The sequence below is a fragment of the Agelaius tricolor genome, unplaced genomic scaffold (assembly GCF_023055355.1).
Source record: "Agelaius tricolor isolate 1412-34295 unplaced genomic scaffold, bAgeTri1.0.p SCAF_5, whole genome shotgun sequence".
Taxonomy (NCBI): domain Eukaryota; kingdom Metazoa; phylum Chordata; class Aves; order Passeriformes; family Icteridae; genus Agelaius; species Agelaius tricolor.
The window spans coordinates 37,892,070-37,907,693 of record NW_027269265.1 but is presented as its reverse complement, the minus strand read 5'-3'; the positions used below and the strand labels follow the sequence as shown (position 1 = coordinate 37,907,693).

General features: G+C 37.1%; 1 protein-coding gene across 9 annotated transcripts in view; it reads right to left on the bottom strand.

Moving 5' to 3' along the window:
• The window catches only part of INO80 (INO80 complex ATPase subunit), a 62,426-nt gene that overhangs the window by 27,790 nt on the left and 19,012 nt on the right, over positions 1–15,624 (bottom strand). For all 9 annotated transcript variants that reach the window (XM_071427362.1, XM_071427365.1, XM_071427366.1 and 6 more), the window contains 12 exons: positions 14,995–15,075; positions 13,771–13,866; positions 11,079–11,138; positions 10,367–10,509; positions 9,221–9,305; positions 8,602–8,719; positions 8,139–8,224; positions 6,994–7,161; positions 6,404–6,537; positions 5,558–5,625; positions 4,335–4,428; positions 3,057–3,234 (listed from right to left, as the gene is read on the bottom strand). In XM_071427362.1, coding sequence (XP_071283463.1) covers positions 3,057–3,234; positions 4,335–4,428; positions 5,558–5,625; positions 6,404–6,537; positions 6,994–7,161; positions 8,139–8,224; positions 8,602–8,719; positions 9,221–9,305; positions 10,367–10,509; positions 11,079–11,138; positions 13,771–13,866; positions 14,995–15,075 — 1,311 coding nt within the window. The remainder of the gene's footprint in view (positions 1–3,056; positions 3,235–4,334; positions 4,429–5,557; positions 5,626–6,403; positions 6,538–6,993; positions 7,162–8,138; positions 8,225–8,601; positions 8,720–9,220; positions 9,306–10,366; positions 10,510–11,078; positions 11,139–13,770; positions 13,867–14,994; positions 15,076–15,624) is intronic.

Below are 15,624 nucleotides of genomic sequence, written 5' to 3'. Positions count from 1 at the left end.
TCACTGCAGCCAGTCACAAGAGCTAAGTCTTATGACAGCAAGCACTGACATGCTGATTGGAACCCTGGTCAATAGAGGCATTTGGTAATTATTTCCTGGAAAGTCAGAATACAAGAAATGGATAGAGAGGAAGTTAACAAACTGTAATTCCAAACCTATGCAAGTTTGTTACTTAATTCTCTTTTGGAAAACAATATCAAAGACACATTTAAAATGACTTTATGGCAATTGAAGTACCTAGGAGGAAACAATAAAGCTTCAAGAAGGTACTCAAAATAAGAGAAAAATAATTGTACCTGGGCATTAATCTGCTTTGAGTGCTAGATTCCTGTGTACAAACTATGAGCAGGTCACATAAGAAACATCCCTCTGAATTCTGACATATGCAGCTGTTAAGTATTCATGAATGGAGCAGTCACCAGATATAACAGGGACAGTGGAAACCCATCAGCTTCCCATCAACCACATACATGGAAAAGACTGGGTAAAATTACAGGACTGAACACAGTCACAGCTCTGAAATAGCTCACATACTTTAGAACAACAAAGCCAAAAACCAAAGAGGAAGACTGTTAAAAGCCACGAATGTACAACTATGCACTCCAAAATAAGTTGAAAGAGGGTCTCCTATATTGCAAATAGAGCTGTACATAAATATGGGTGATTGCTACCAACATCTTAAGCCCATTAACACTTTTTAATAGAAATAAAATTACGAAAGGAAAGGAGGGAAGGGTTCATGTAAACAGAGCAGATTTTATATTCATTTAATTCAATGCATACAAATGAATACATAACATGTGGAGGTGTTGAGCAGGGGCAATCAAGAGACCTCACACTCTGCAAGCAATTTCTGTATTTACATGATTAAACATGTCTTTAGACAGATACTACTTCAATTTCAGAAATATCCATTAAAAATAAATGTGTCTCTTTTTCTATTGACTTATTTTCATACTTTGTCTCTTACATCGGAAATGCTGATCTGAGCAGTTAAGAAAAACCTTTCCAGATTTTACCATTTCCTTTTTCCTCTTTTCTCACCCTTCTCATTCCCTACATGTTACTATCTTATGAAGCCCAAGAGGAAGCCTTGGGGAATGTTACATTGAAAGCTTCTCCAGTCAGGGCTAAGGAAAAAGTTAGTTCATTTCACTCACAATAATGTGCAGTGCTAAATGACAGGCACGTAAAGGGAAGCTTGATTTTCAACTCTCCTTTAGGTTTTGCACTCCCCAACCACCCTTTTTTTTTTTAAGGTGTTCTAAACAAAAGCTCTGCAAACAAAATTCTGTAAATATAGCTTATTTTAAAGTGACTTCAGGTGGTAATTTGTCTAACAGGAAGGCTAGAAAACAGCTTTAAAGTATCTGTCATAACTGCAGGGCTATTCTTCCTTTAGATTCACTGGGGTTATCACAAATGCACTGTATTGTACCCACTGATGAACTCTGCTCCTCAGCTGGCTTTTTTCTGTACTGAACCTATTAGTTGCAACAGTCATTAGTTACACACAGCCAACAGCCCTGGGAAACCTTAGGACACAATACTGACATCCTCAAAGAATAGAAATTATCTGGAGAAACCAAAGTAATGTTTAAATCTTGCTATACTGTGGTATAGGTGGGTCTGTAGCCTATCCTATAAATTTAATCATTAATATTAAAACCTACACATGCATATTCCACATTTTACATTTAAAGTCTAAAATCTTAATCCATCTTCTGTCCTTCAGAAAATCTAATGATTTTCATTTTGATATTCATACACACCAAAACAAGGGCTATGTAAGGACTTGTTCTACATATGTAGAAATGAATGCTACCTTCTCAATTCTGATACCATCTTCTTTACTGCCAACACACAAATTCTCCTTAACCGTACAAACAGGAGGACAGAGCTACACTACAGTCTCAGAGATAAGCACTGCAGGCACTACAGAAAGAGCTGACTGTATTCACAAAAAAACTAACTGAAAGCAAATTCATATAGCATAGAGATTTTACCAAGCTAGACATGGAAACACGGACTACTGAAATACCAGCACAGCCAGAGTTAACAGGCACACATTCACTTGGCTGGCTCTTTGTTTGATAACTAGGAGAACTCATTTTGTTGGCTTTGCTGTCAACGCTGCAAAACATGACACCAAGTCCAAGGTTGGTTTCCTACTGCTTATGCGTCTTCAATTTCAACTTCCTCTACACAATATTCAATTGAATTCTGGCTATCTCCTTTCCCCTTCCAGACTCATGAGCAGAAGCAATATTCCCTTGAGAAATTTGGCACAATCTCACTCTTTCAGAAATTATTTTTTTTTACAGCATATCTGCTAACTGCTCAAGATGTTTTCCTGACTCCACGTTAGCACTTCTGTGAACTTATTTCCCAGTGAACTGAATCAATGGAGCCTTAATCTAACTCAGGAAATCAACTGCAATTTAGTCATAAAAAGGCAAAATCTTCACACTGATTGTTAGGCCAAAGACTAACAAAAATGATCTTGCATTTCACAGTAATTGGAATACATACGGATCTACCAGACAGTAGTCAAAGCAAATTTCAGAGTAGAAATACAGCACTGAAAATGCTTGTTCACCAGCTATACTGTCAGACTGTTTTCCCCAGCTGCTGCAACAATGTATTGAATTGGACAGGAGAAGAGCAGTTTCAGCCAGAAAATGACCATTTTGCATATAAAAACATTACGAAACTCCTAAGCTTACATACAGAGTCTATCCCTGACAAATCATGAGTCTAGTTCTGCTGCTCCTGTATCTACTTTTGGTGCTCCAGTAATATTTTGAAGTCTTCTAAGTCAACTGATTTTTTCATTATAGCAAGTTTTGAAATGTAATGCCACATGTGAAGGAGACGGGTTAAATATTTTTCTGTTCAGCACTCTAAAGTCTCTTAACTGTATCTAAAAAAGCAGACAGTATCATCATCCCATTATCAAGTCTGTTTTCCCTGTTTCATAAGGACAGAATGGTTTTCATCATTTCTCAGTCTTTGAGGATTTGCTACTGTCCCCAGACCACAGAAATTTTGCTTACCTGCAGCAAAGTGCAGCTGTGCAAGTTAGGGAAAGACAGTGGGAAATTTACATCAAGCAAGAAATCCCTGTTCCTCAGAAAACATGACCCCTGCTCTTTGTCCTCTTCAGTCTCCATCCAGGAGCGCATGTGATGGAGCCTGTAGGATGCTTTCAGAGACAGGAAAAGAGCTAACCATCTGAAAAAAAACCAGAGGAGATGCATTTATTCACTGCTTTGTGAAAGAAAGGCTTGAATATATTTACAGCATAACTGTATTTGACAGAAATGGGGTTTTTGTCAGAATATCAGGCTTACAGCATCCTGCCTTAAAGAAAATAATTTCTGCTGGACATCTTCAAAATTTTTCTTATTTCAATTTTTTCTAAGGTGGCTTAACTGAATCTAAGTGATTAAATCAGGATATACTTTGAAGCACTTAATCTAAAATGGTCAAGCCCCACTTAGCCACTACTATTTAAAATTGCATCGACTTTTCTGTAAATTACATATAAATTATTCATAACAACATGTAATGAATACAGAATTTATCATAAATACCACTGAGACACATCAAGAGAAATCTGAATTATGTTATTGAGGGGCAGTCAAGAAACAGTAATTCAAAATAACCAGAACAAAAAAATAATATTACACTTAAAAAGCCCTAAAGTGGAACATCTCTATTTAATAATTAAGACTTACTTTTAGTCTAAAATTTCTTACAGTCCCTATTAACCTGACTCAGAGTCCTTTCAGACTACAGTATAACTTAAAAGATCACCTCTCCTCTCAAGATAGTATAAATCCACAGTTCAAAGCCTATGCCTCAGAATGACATTCCATATTAATAACAAGACATGTGGAAAGTATGGCTCAGGGCTGAAGAACAACTACCACAGCAGAAGCTTATTCCACGTGTGTTTAAAACATACACTCGAGTGCAACTGGTAAGAACTGCACTGAACTGGCCTTCCAAAGTCTGGATTTTGTGCTTGATAACACCAGCAACCTGCAGCATGACCGGAAGCAAACTCTCCTTTTGTCCTTTGACCATCCTGTGTATTTACAATGTCAACTCTTTGTAACACAGGGTTTCTTGTGACAGGGCATAAAAACTGCATTGCATAATGGTGCCCTATACCTGGAGGAACACTCTAGAAGCTGTTCTAGTATTAGATAATGATAGAGAAATTATAATATTAGGAGGCACAGAAAATGCAGGTTTAGAGAGGAATGACTGACATCATCTGTACTTTTCCTGTAATTACTAAAAGAGAGAAAAAAAGTTGTAATCACCTGGCTAAGTGTCCCTGATTCATAAGGTTTGCCATTTCTGCTGGAGAGACATCAATAAACCGGAGGAAAGAAAAACAGCTTTCTTCATTGATGCCTAGGTCACAGAAACACTGAAGTTAGGCCAACACATTTCACAGACACTCATAGCTGAAAACTAAATTTACTTCATCCATTCAGGATACACATTCTATGACACATGACAAATCTAGGTGAATAAACAGGAGATCTTAATTTAACCTACATCTCTTAGAAATACTTAACCTAGATCTTTTAGAAAGTTCAGTTTGAATCTCTGTTGCCAGACTCCACGTTCCAGTTCATTTCCCAGTGTGGGCAAGAGAAGGGCTCTTACCAAGAAAGAGAAATACATGCTAGGCCCAAGTGCAGTGGACATTTGTTTCACTTATTAAGAATTAATAGGCAGTGTGTATATTTGCAAATTTGAACAAATATCTTCCAGACAGCAGTCCAGAACATGCATAGCTCAGGATGTCTGTCTCACATGGTCCCTCTCACACAGGAAGTCAAATGGGTTAGAAGGAGCTGCAGGTATTGGTAGGGAAAAGCCTTGCAGGCCCACCCATGCGCACTGCATAGCCCCAATACCAGCTGAAGAGGTCCACGCTAACAGATTTCAGCATAGTAATGCAGCCAGTATCTCTCTTGCTTCATACTTCTGAAGATTTTCCCATCTCAGTAGCTGAATGATCTAATTAGGTCTTGTAGAAAAAATATCCAACCATCTATAATAAATTGTATCTGCCAATATCAGCAGCTTTTCTGGGGTCTTTGCTCATTGATAGATTCTGGGTCACTTGCATCTCATCTAGTTTCTAGTTGAAAGTAAGTTGGCAGTTTAAGATACAACACAGAATGTACTGAAATGAATCCAAGATTTCTTATAATTGAATCTATGAAAAATTCACATTAGATTAAAAAGGCAGCACTAATCTCTTGAAGCAAGTTAAAACAAGACAGACTGAATTAGAATACCGCACTAGGATTAAGCAGTAACTAAATGACAAGTTATCCAACAGATTCCTCCAGCTGCTTTCCATTGTTTCCTCTCTGAGCAAATAAAATGTACGTACAAACACAAACAAAATTTTAGTAAGTTCTTATCATATTATCTCGGAGAACTAATTAATCTGGCCTCTCAGTCCTTCCCCCTGAAGAAGAAGGCATATTAAAATCCAACTTGCTTCCCAAGACTGAAAACCTACCCTTCCTGTGGAAGAGAGACTGCTGGATGTGGTCTGGTGCAAATGGCGAAAGTAAAACCCGTAACCACCTGAAAATTAAAGGAACAAAACCAAACAACATCAATAAGAAGGTGTTAACACATAAAATGTTCAATCACACAATCACTTCTTCAAGGTAAGTATTTTAGTGCTCTGAATATCGGGAACTGGACAGCAGTAGAAGGAAAGTGCCATCAGTCTACATGCACCGCTGTTAATTTGACACTGAGACACACCATTGTTGTGTTGGAACTGCACTGTATGTTTCTAGAAAAGCTGATCTTGTCTTCATACATGTCTCTCTTGTGTCTTCCCTCAGCACTTCTCATAACTGAATGCAGACAAAATTAATCAAGAACTGGCATGGTTGGAGAAAACAGGAAACTGCACTTAGGCAGATTCTCCTCATCCAAGGTGAGCATTAAAAGCTGTCAAGGCACTAGCAGATGCTCATGTTATACCATGTTGCAACAGACAGATACTGACAGTTTCCTTGCATGAGAAAACTCACTAAAGGAAAATCAGGTGGGGCTTTTTGTTGTTTCAAGGATCTCTTAAAGCTCAATTCTACTACACATCATCAGCAACAACTCTAAATTCCTTTTCCTGGCTTTCTTACACAATCAAAGGGATATTCTGTGATTAGAATTCCACCAAGAAAGAGCACCTATATCAGATGTTTAACAGCTGAATGACTAAAAGGAAATGGACTGCTCAGCCAACATCACTTAAGTACACCAGGTAAGGGAGCTAATTAGCATTTATAAAAATAAGTGTAAGTAATAATACTAAATATGCTAAACTGGATAGTAAGTGGAATAGGCTTGCCTGTCCCGTGAGTGGTTGAAGACCCTGATCTGTCCATGACGGTAGAGGAACTTGGAAATCTGGTATGGCTTTAGGGAGATGTGAAATGGAGACCAAGTTTCTTGTCGCTCAAACAGTTCTGGGTGATTGCACACCTGTAAGACAGAGAGCGTGTCAAAAGCTGGGAAGAATTAACTTAGTCCAGTGCAGCATCTACATCCCAAATCAACCATGATCAGTGATCACTGAAACTTTAGTATTGCTTAATATTGCATGGTTATTTTAGTGTATCTGCTCAAATCTGAATATGGCATCAGACCTTTTGCTATTAATATAACAGCTATTGCCTCTTCTTCCCAACTGAATGGCTTCCTTCAACCAAACCAACCTTTGTAACCAAACCAGCTAGCAAATGCATGCATCATAGAGCTAAAACCCTTCTTCACCCAACATCAGTGCTACACTGCATCTGAAACACAACTGAATTGCATGCCAATTTGCTTGCCTATGCCAGATTTTTTTTCATTATGGTGTTTTCTAGAAGCCATATCTTAGTTTGGTGCTAACCAATGATCATACTTTTCAAAAATTATTATTTAAAATAGCCTTACCTTCCTAAACTGCATGACTAGATTCATGAGACTACTAGTGGTGGTCTGTGCTTGCTGAGTAGTGCCCATTGATGACTGCAAGAGGTCATCAATAGAGATTTTGTTTTTCAGAGCTTGGTACAAGAGCTTCTGTCGACTTGTCTGCTGGCAGTACATAAGAATTTCAATCTGCAAAATGATAATGAAGATTTAGCCATTTCTTTCTCTAAAATGAAGGATGATAACATTAGTGTACATAAAGCTGAAACACACCTTGAGGAAAACACAACTTTTTCAAAAAATACATTTATAGGCAGTTGCATTCAGATATGCATTTCAGGATCTAAAATCAAGTCCTGGAAAGGACTTGACTGACAGGTGTGTTTTGGAAGGCTTGTGTAATGATGTGGGAGACAGACCTTTAAAAGTACATGAACACAACTGAGTAAACAGATGGATTCTTAAGATGCTGACATCACACCTGCAGCTGATCAGTTTAAAATCTGACTTCAATTCTACCATCCTACAGGCCCCCACTTAGACCCATGCTAAGGAGTGCCAGGACCCACAGCAGCGACGGGTGCATCGCACAACAACAGTGTCTGTGGGAAGGCCACTGAAATAATTAAGCTCATCAGAACAAACCAGATGTCTCTCAGCCAATGTCTCTCAACCTGGGGACTGTTGACCACAAGATCATCTAGTATAGCTAACATCCATATGAAATTAAGAGGCAAGAGAGAAGAGCATGATGCTGCCACTATGTATTTCTCTGTACAGGCAAGCAAAAAAAAAAATACTAAATCCATGCCAAATCCTTCACAAAGGCAACTGGAGATGTTTATCACCCAGTAATTGATGTATTAATCTCCTTCACGGCCATTAGGGATACTTCTGTCAACTTAACCAGGACTGAAGATATTTCATTTTTAACAGGTAACAAAATACTTTCCCAAGAAAAACGTTTATTAATTAGAAGTTCTTTAGTTACATTCATATCTAATGACATTGCTGGGATGAGGTGCAAGAAAGTGAAGGTTGAAGAGAAGTCTACAGTCAGATTTCAGGTATGCAGACTGAAAAACAAGTTTGCAAAAACCAGATCAGAGAACAGAGCTATGACAATAGAGCTGTAATACCCATTCCAGAGAAATACTTTTTCTCACCTTATCTGACAGTTCATTTTCCACATCTTTCTTGATTCTTCTCAACATGAAAGGCTTCAGGATCATGTGCAAGCGGGATAGCTGGTCTGAAATAAAGGGAAGGGGAAAGAAAGAACAATTACTTAATCAAAAAGGAAAATTATATGGTGTTTTATGACAAATTAAGTCCATAACTGCTCAGCCATTTCCCCCATGTGAATTCTTACAGCATAGAGTTGATATTTTTCTCTGTTGATTTTTCTTTTTCAAATGAGTGCTGTGCTACATTGTTTTTCTGTTCATTACACATGCTATATTACAGCCAGAAACAGAAACTTCAACGTAAATCATCAACAGCAATTCAGTAATGTTCCAATCTCATTATGCATCCTCTGCATATCTCATAGAAAATTTAGCCATTTTTAGTTCAAAAAGGCAACAGATTCTTAATATAAAAATCATAACAGTTACACACTGCACTCACTCTCATCAATAGCAGATTTGTTCTCTGCATGGCTCTCTATGTCCTTAGAAAACCACTCATTGAACTCTTCATGGGAATCAAACAGTGTTGGCATGATAAAATGCAGCAGGGCCCACAGCTAAAAGGAGAGGAGAAAACACCAGATTAGCAAAAGTCATCCTACTGTGGATAAGGTAATTGGGGATCCCAAAAGCTTGCAGCTCTTCATAAGCAAAATGACTTCACTAGATCATGAGACATGGCAAAATTAAACAAAACACCAGCTGCATTCTCTTCCTGCCTCCCCCCACAATGCCACAGATATCAACTTAACAGAATCCCACTAGAAAGCAGTGACAAACATATTCTAATTACTGCAGCCAACAAAAGGAAAAGTCACTAGAATTAAATTTCATCCTGTAATCTAAGTATTACTTCAAATATCTTTAGTTTTGTTTAAATGTGTGGCAAGTTTCCATATTTTTCCCTCCCAGGGCAGATCCCATGTTTGTCTGCCAGTGGTTTGCTACAAGCATGATCCCGCAACCACAAAAATACAACAGATTTCTCAACTGTTTACATATATTTAGTATGTATTATTGGTATAAAGAAAAATCCACTCTTTTGAGCTCCCAAATACCTCAGCCATTGTGTTCTGAATTGGGGTACCAGTCAACAACAATCTGTTTCGACATTGGAACTGTAGTAGGATCTTCCAACGAACACTGATGAATAAAAGCAAGAAAAATAATTTATAGAGAAAACTGTAGAATGATATGAAGCATAAGGTATTTTAAGGCAAATTGTTTCCAGTGAGTTTCCCAAATGATCTTTGGAAGTCACTGGACAAAACTATTACAGCTGTTCCCGTCTTTCAAAAGACAACTACAGGAAAAAACAACCTTTTTCCAATTAAAAAAAAAAGAGTGTAATTTATTATATTTTTCTAAATATCTTTTTTACTCATTTTTAAAACAAATGCTTACTAATAAAGTCTCATGATCAGAATAATTAACTTTCCAAAAGAAACAGGTACTTTGAATCAGAATGTCATGTATTTTTCACACTTTAAAAGAGGAAGCATATAGGATTCTGTGACAAGAGTGCTGAGCTATACATTAAAATAATCTTTGAGGGGTGGTTTCCCAAGAATGCTGAAGAGACAAACTTTGGTCAGAATCAGCCTGCATCTAAAGCAGTCCTCAACTTACTGCGACTTGGACAAAGGTTACGGGAAAGCAATTACAGAAATAAAGACGGACAAATCCATTACTTGAAAACAAACAGAAAATTTTCTGGCATAGAGTCTCATAACACACACTGGGCTTTACTGCAGCCAACAGTACTCATGGGGTTCTGACCTTCATTCATGTCTGGAAGCGCCACTGAATAAGGAATCAAAATAATGCAATTAATGGAGCCAATATAAGCAATATAAACTAAAGACTACAGATCATTCACCAGGCAGAATTATGTGAGTAGTCAGGAGGGAAAGTGAACAGCATTTCACACTGTTTTGTTTAACTGTCCTGTGCTCCATACAAGTTTCTGTTCCAGAGCTACCTTTTAATTACATTTTACATGTCTGGAAAATCTAAATGCAAAAACCCTAATGAATCTATCCCGTGTCAGAGAGTTATATAGATATTTAACTGGGTTAGATACTTAAGGGGTCTTATGTGTGTCAATTTTAACTTCTATCAATTTATGTTCTCTTGATGCGTTCTTGATACTCCTCCAAGAGGCTGATACACAGAAAAGATTTTATTTTCAGTTAGTTTATTACCTGGAGCTACTCTTGAGTGCTTGTGCTTCATCCAGCACCATATACTGCCACTTCACTCGCTGGAAATACTTCACATCCTGCACTACCAGCTGGTAACTGGTAATTACCACGTGGAAAGGAGCATCCTGAGTATACAATGTCTTCTACAACCACAAAAGGAGAAACAAATGTCCACATAATGTAAGTACATTGTCAAGAGTTTACTGTAATTTCAGACTTCTGTTTTACAATCTTCTCATTACTATTGCATTTTCCACAGCTGACTTGTAAAATTAATTATATCACAGTTACTCAACTAGTGGACCTGGACTTCAGCCCTCGAACAAATTCAGACGTTTTTTAATGTGCAAGGCAAGACAAGACCTGGGTACTGAACCCTACAAAATGCTATTGTTAAATAAGGAACAATCTTGACAGAACTGCAGGGATTCTGCATTGGGATATCCCAAGCTAGGTTACTCAAACAGAATAAACAGTCCTTGACACTGAAACTTCCTGCTTTATTTACAGAGCTCTAGTTCTTCATCTGAACCCCACGCCACATTCAATTGCCCTGTATGGTCCACCTCATTATCTTAATGAAAATGTTACTACAGGAATTAAGAAACTCTGCATCCACACCACTAGCCTAGTTTGGTGACATGTAGCAACAGTTTCTGGTTTACTGTGCATAGAGAAAGACAGTCAAAGTACACATTCATGCTGGCATTACCTGACTCCAGAACTTTCTGATCACCTTTCTATCATGGGGATTTCCCCAATAAGGTAGCACCTGAAACAGTAAAAAAACCAGAAAGACATTATTTTCAAATAATGACACCAGCTCTGGAAATAGTCTGCAGTCTACAAAATTACATACTTCTTTCTCCAAAACAACAAAAAGGGAAATTATCTTTTTACCATTGAGAAAAATCAGAAAGCATTTAAAAATACTTTAATTTACTTTACTAAAAAGAGCATTCCAGGAAAAGGCATCAAGAAACTTGGCCTGATCAAGCTATGCTGAGAATCTAAAAATGCCCATTAGCATTTAGCACAAACCTTCTAGTCAGTTTTTTTTTCCAAAAATTAAAAATGATACTTTGCTTATGGCAGAATGCACTCAACTGCTATAGTTAAAGCTAGAGGACTAGAAGGCTTGTTGCCTGTTTAACAACCTCCATGGTCCTGTTGGTTTTCTATTTCAGAACTGACCCCAAAAAGCTGAGATGAAGTTAAAATGTCTGGCATGAATATATTTAATATAAGAATTTGATTCTTATATTTATACTTATATATTATACTTATATATAAGTGCTTGATTTTAAAATCAAGCACTACCACCAGAGAAAGCCTTTAAACTATCTACAGTTCAAAACTATTACTCAGACCTTTGCAGAGCACTGAATCCTGCCACTGGTTAATAACACTGTACTGCCATCTCCTGCCTGGTGGAAAGACTTACAGTCAGCTAAGACTGGGAGGTTTGGGAGGGAGGAAGAATGCTGCTTTCTGAGGTGGTGAAAAGCCTTACAACTTCAACTGGCAAGTTCCAAAAGCCTGTAATTGAATATTCTTCCTATTGTTCTGTTTGTAAAACAACCAGACTGACAAATCACTTTTTAGTCTTTTTGTTTATATATTCTGCCAGGGACATAAATTCACTGTGATTTACTACAAGCAGAACTGACTGCACACTTCTGTATGGTTAGAGGAAGAAACAAAACTGGTTGAAAAAAAGATTGATTGAAGTTGTAAACATGTGACAGTAAGTTTAGAAAACTTATTTTTAAAATACATTTTGTTCCATGGATGAGGTAAACATCAGCATGCAGTAAGATCAGCATGCCAAAGAACATCTATACAATGATATAAACAGTTTGGTGTTTAAGTCAAAAAAGAGAAAACTGTCTTTTCACAAGCATCCTGACTGCATTTTTCAAACATTTGCTGTATTTCATTCCTGAGAAGGAGAAAGCATAAACAGTTGCTTGCCTATTCCATACAATGAATAGATCAAAGAAGTGAGACAAAGCAGATAGACTGGCCAACAGCTCTCAAGTTTTTTAATCAAGAGTCCCTATTATTTTGGGCTATGAAAAGACATGAATGGATTATTTTTAGGTTGTGTTGGCTTTTCTTTTCTTTCGAATACCTCCTCAATAACACAAGTATTTGAATTTCTTCAGTTGAATTTCTTAGTTGCTTTAAAGGCTCAGTAATGTCAATTGATTCCAAAATACAAGTCACTGGAATAAAAAGTATTGAACTATGCTCTAGCACACCTTCTCTTCATACAGATACTTCAAACTAAACAACACCACAACCAATGTACAGTCTCACCAGGATCTCCAAAGCAAGCTATTTGGTAAAAGCCAAGTCCTTTAATTTTGCCTTGCCCCAGATTCAAGAATCACTTATAGTAACACATTCAAAGTTTTTTCCTCATACTTTTTTAAGTAGCCAAGACATTCAAACAATTAGCCTGATGTTACTGGTATGCTGGTTACTCACAACTAGATTTCTTCTACTGTTTTCTGTAAAAAGGAAAATCTGATGTTTCAAAAAAAAAACAATCAAGACTTCTTTATATCAAAGGTTATTATGTTAACAACACAAACACTTAAATTATTATCTGTTTCTCTTTGCAGATGTAACTGCAAGCTTCTGAAACTTTTGCCTATCCTGAATTCTGAAATTACAGCACTGTTTTAGCAGTACACATTTCTTTTCAAATTCTCCTTTGCAACACTCCAATATTTCCACTGGGGGACAGGTAAGCAGCTTGTTTTTCAGTAACTGATAGTTCCTTCTTTCTAATTAACTGCTTACTATTTCTATTTACTATGTTTTCACATTCACAATATACCTGAAAAACTCCATGTTTTCTTTCAATCTTTTTGTTCTTATCTATTTGTGCTTCACCTCTCTGCTTTTCCTTGATTATTAACTGTATGTCCATAGTTCTTCTATTTTTCTGTAATAACTGCATTTTGCTTCCCTGTTATCTGTTCAGCATTCGTTCACATACAATCTTTATCTGACTCAAATTCATATGAATGACTGAAAACACAGCTCTAACCCCAAAGACATTACATAAAACTCAGTATGTAATTCTTGGTTCTGCTGCCAGGCCCACATGTTACAATTATGCATCCATTTGCTGACCTACTACAGTTCCTTACTGAGAAGGTGTCTTTAAGTCAATGCAAAATGAAAACCATGTGATTAAAGTCATAATATTTTCAAGCCCTAAAAAACTAAACACTTCAGAAAAAAAACAGGATGATGGGAAAAAGTACCAGAAACAGTCCCATTACAGAGTTTCATATTCAGTAGGCACCCAGATGTGATACAGAACTCAGGAGAACAAAATGGTTTGCTCTCAAGGAAACAGAAAGAAATTTCTTGGACATGCTTATTACCTTAAATCTAGGTACAAATCTGGCAAACTCCTGGTGCCAGTTGTTCAGAGTAGAGGCAGGTGAAATTATTAAAAAAGGTCCCCAGATGTTCTCTCTCTGGAAAACACACATAAAAAATTAAATTTAAAAAAATAATTGAAGTGAGGTGATAAAGAGATGGTTTGATATGGCTTTAAATCTACTAAATGACAGCGACTACATGAGAGGGAACTGTATGCAAAATAGCAAAACTCTTCCAGCACAGCAGGGTGATACAAAATCAAACAGAGCAGATCTAATGTTTAACCAAAACTTATTTCATAACAGCAAAGTTCTTCCCAGAACAAACTCCTTTGTTTCTGAGAGTTGCCACCTGCATGTTACTAACAGCCCCTGTTATTTTGATAAGAACTTGAGGTCACATTGAAAAACTTAGCTCTGCCACATCACAAATTACAGTGCTCTCTGGTGAATAACTGAGTTGATCCATTAATATATTAGCATTTACAAGCAGGCCCTCCTAAGGGAGAGGCAGAAGAACAAAGCGCTATGTAACCTTCGAAAAACCTCAAGGTGCAGTGTCACAGCAAGACAAGCTTATCTTGTGATTCTCTCTATACAGATGAGCTCAGGAACCTTCAGCTCTGCACACTTTTACAGTATTTTGGCCAACAGTAGCAGTAACATAAAGAAATGCACACAATTGTCACTTGGTCACTAGTGCAGCTAATTTTGCTTCTAGTATCACTTCACTGATATCTCCTATTTAGGGCAAGTGAGTGGATTGCAATCAAGACTTTTATTTTTTTAAAAAAATGTATCTATTTTTGCATTAAGAGGTAAGCTCCTGTTGTTAATTCTGTTTTGTTTGTCTGGCACAAAAGAATCACTATGCTTCCTAAAACACCCCACTGGAATATGGAAATTAATGCTAATTGCCATGAAGCTCAGAATCTGAGCACTTTGATCTGTAAAACTCAGTGAACCATCAAGTGTGAGTGTTCTCTCCTGAGGCTTTTACATTCAGTGCAAGTGAGAAGATTTTACTCTGTGAATAAATGAAAACTCTATATAAATAAAAATTGACATACATTCATAACTATTTCAATGGCTCCATGTGGAAACAATGTATAAAATACCCTTCAAGACATTTAAGCTTTGTAATCCAAAATTCATTTCCAACATGTGAAAAGTACGCATCTTCTATCAAGCGTACTACCCAGGAACAAGGTATAACCCACCTACCTCAGCCAGATGTGCAAGGAGAGCAATACTTTGTACTGTTTTACCCAGACCCATTTCATCTGCCAGGATTCCATTGATGCCCTGCAAAAGATCCATAAATGAACACCTTCACTTTACTACTTTTTAAACTACAAAGAACTAGCAAAACAGTTGCTACTGAACTGAGGAGGAACAGCCCCACTGTAACAACTCTGAAACTTTATAATCTCTTGCATCTACTCCTGAGACGTAATTGATCTCAACTGTATTTCATTCATCTCTCAGTCTTATTTTTCCCCTAAGCCTCTCTGTACTTCATGATCCCATTGTGACCTGGGCACACTCACAAGGACAAGACTGCCTGCAGTTTATCTGCTGACCCAAGCTTGAAACAATATGCAACTCCAAACAGGAAAAGTCTCCTCCATATATGATCTAAGTTGTATATATATGATCTATACAGTTGTATAAACCACACAAAGAATACTGAACTCAAAGCCCCATTCAAAGCTGTTATGTACTAAATAATTAAGAACTTTGATTCAATAATCAAAGAATAATCAAGAACTGGTACATGGCCTACCTAGTATTTTTTTTTTCCAAATACATTAAATATCAACTATACACAGTCTATTTTTAAAAACAGTTGAT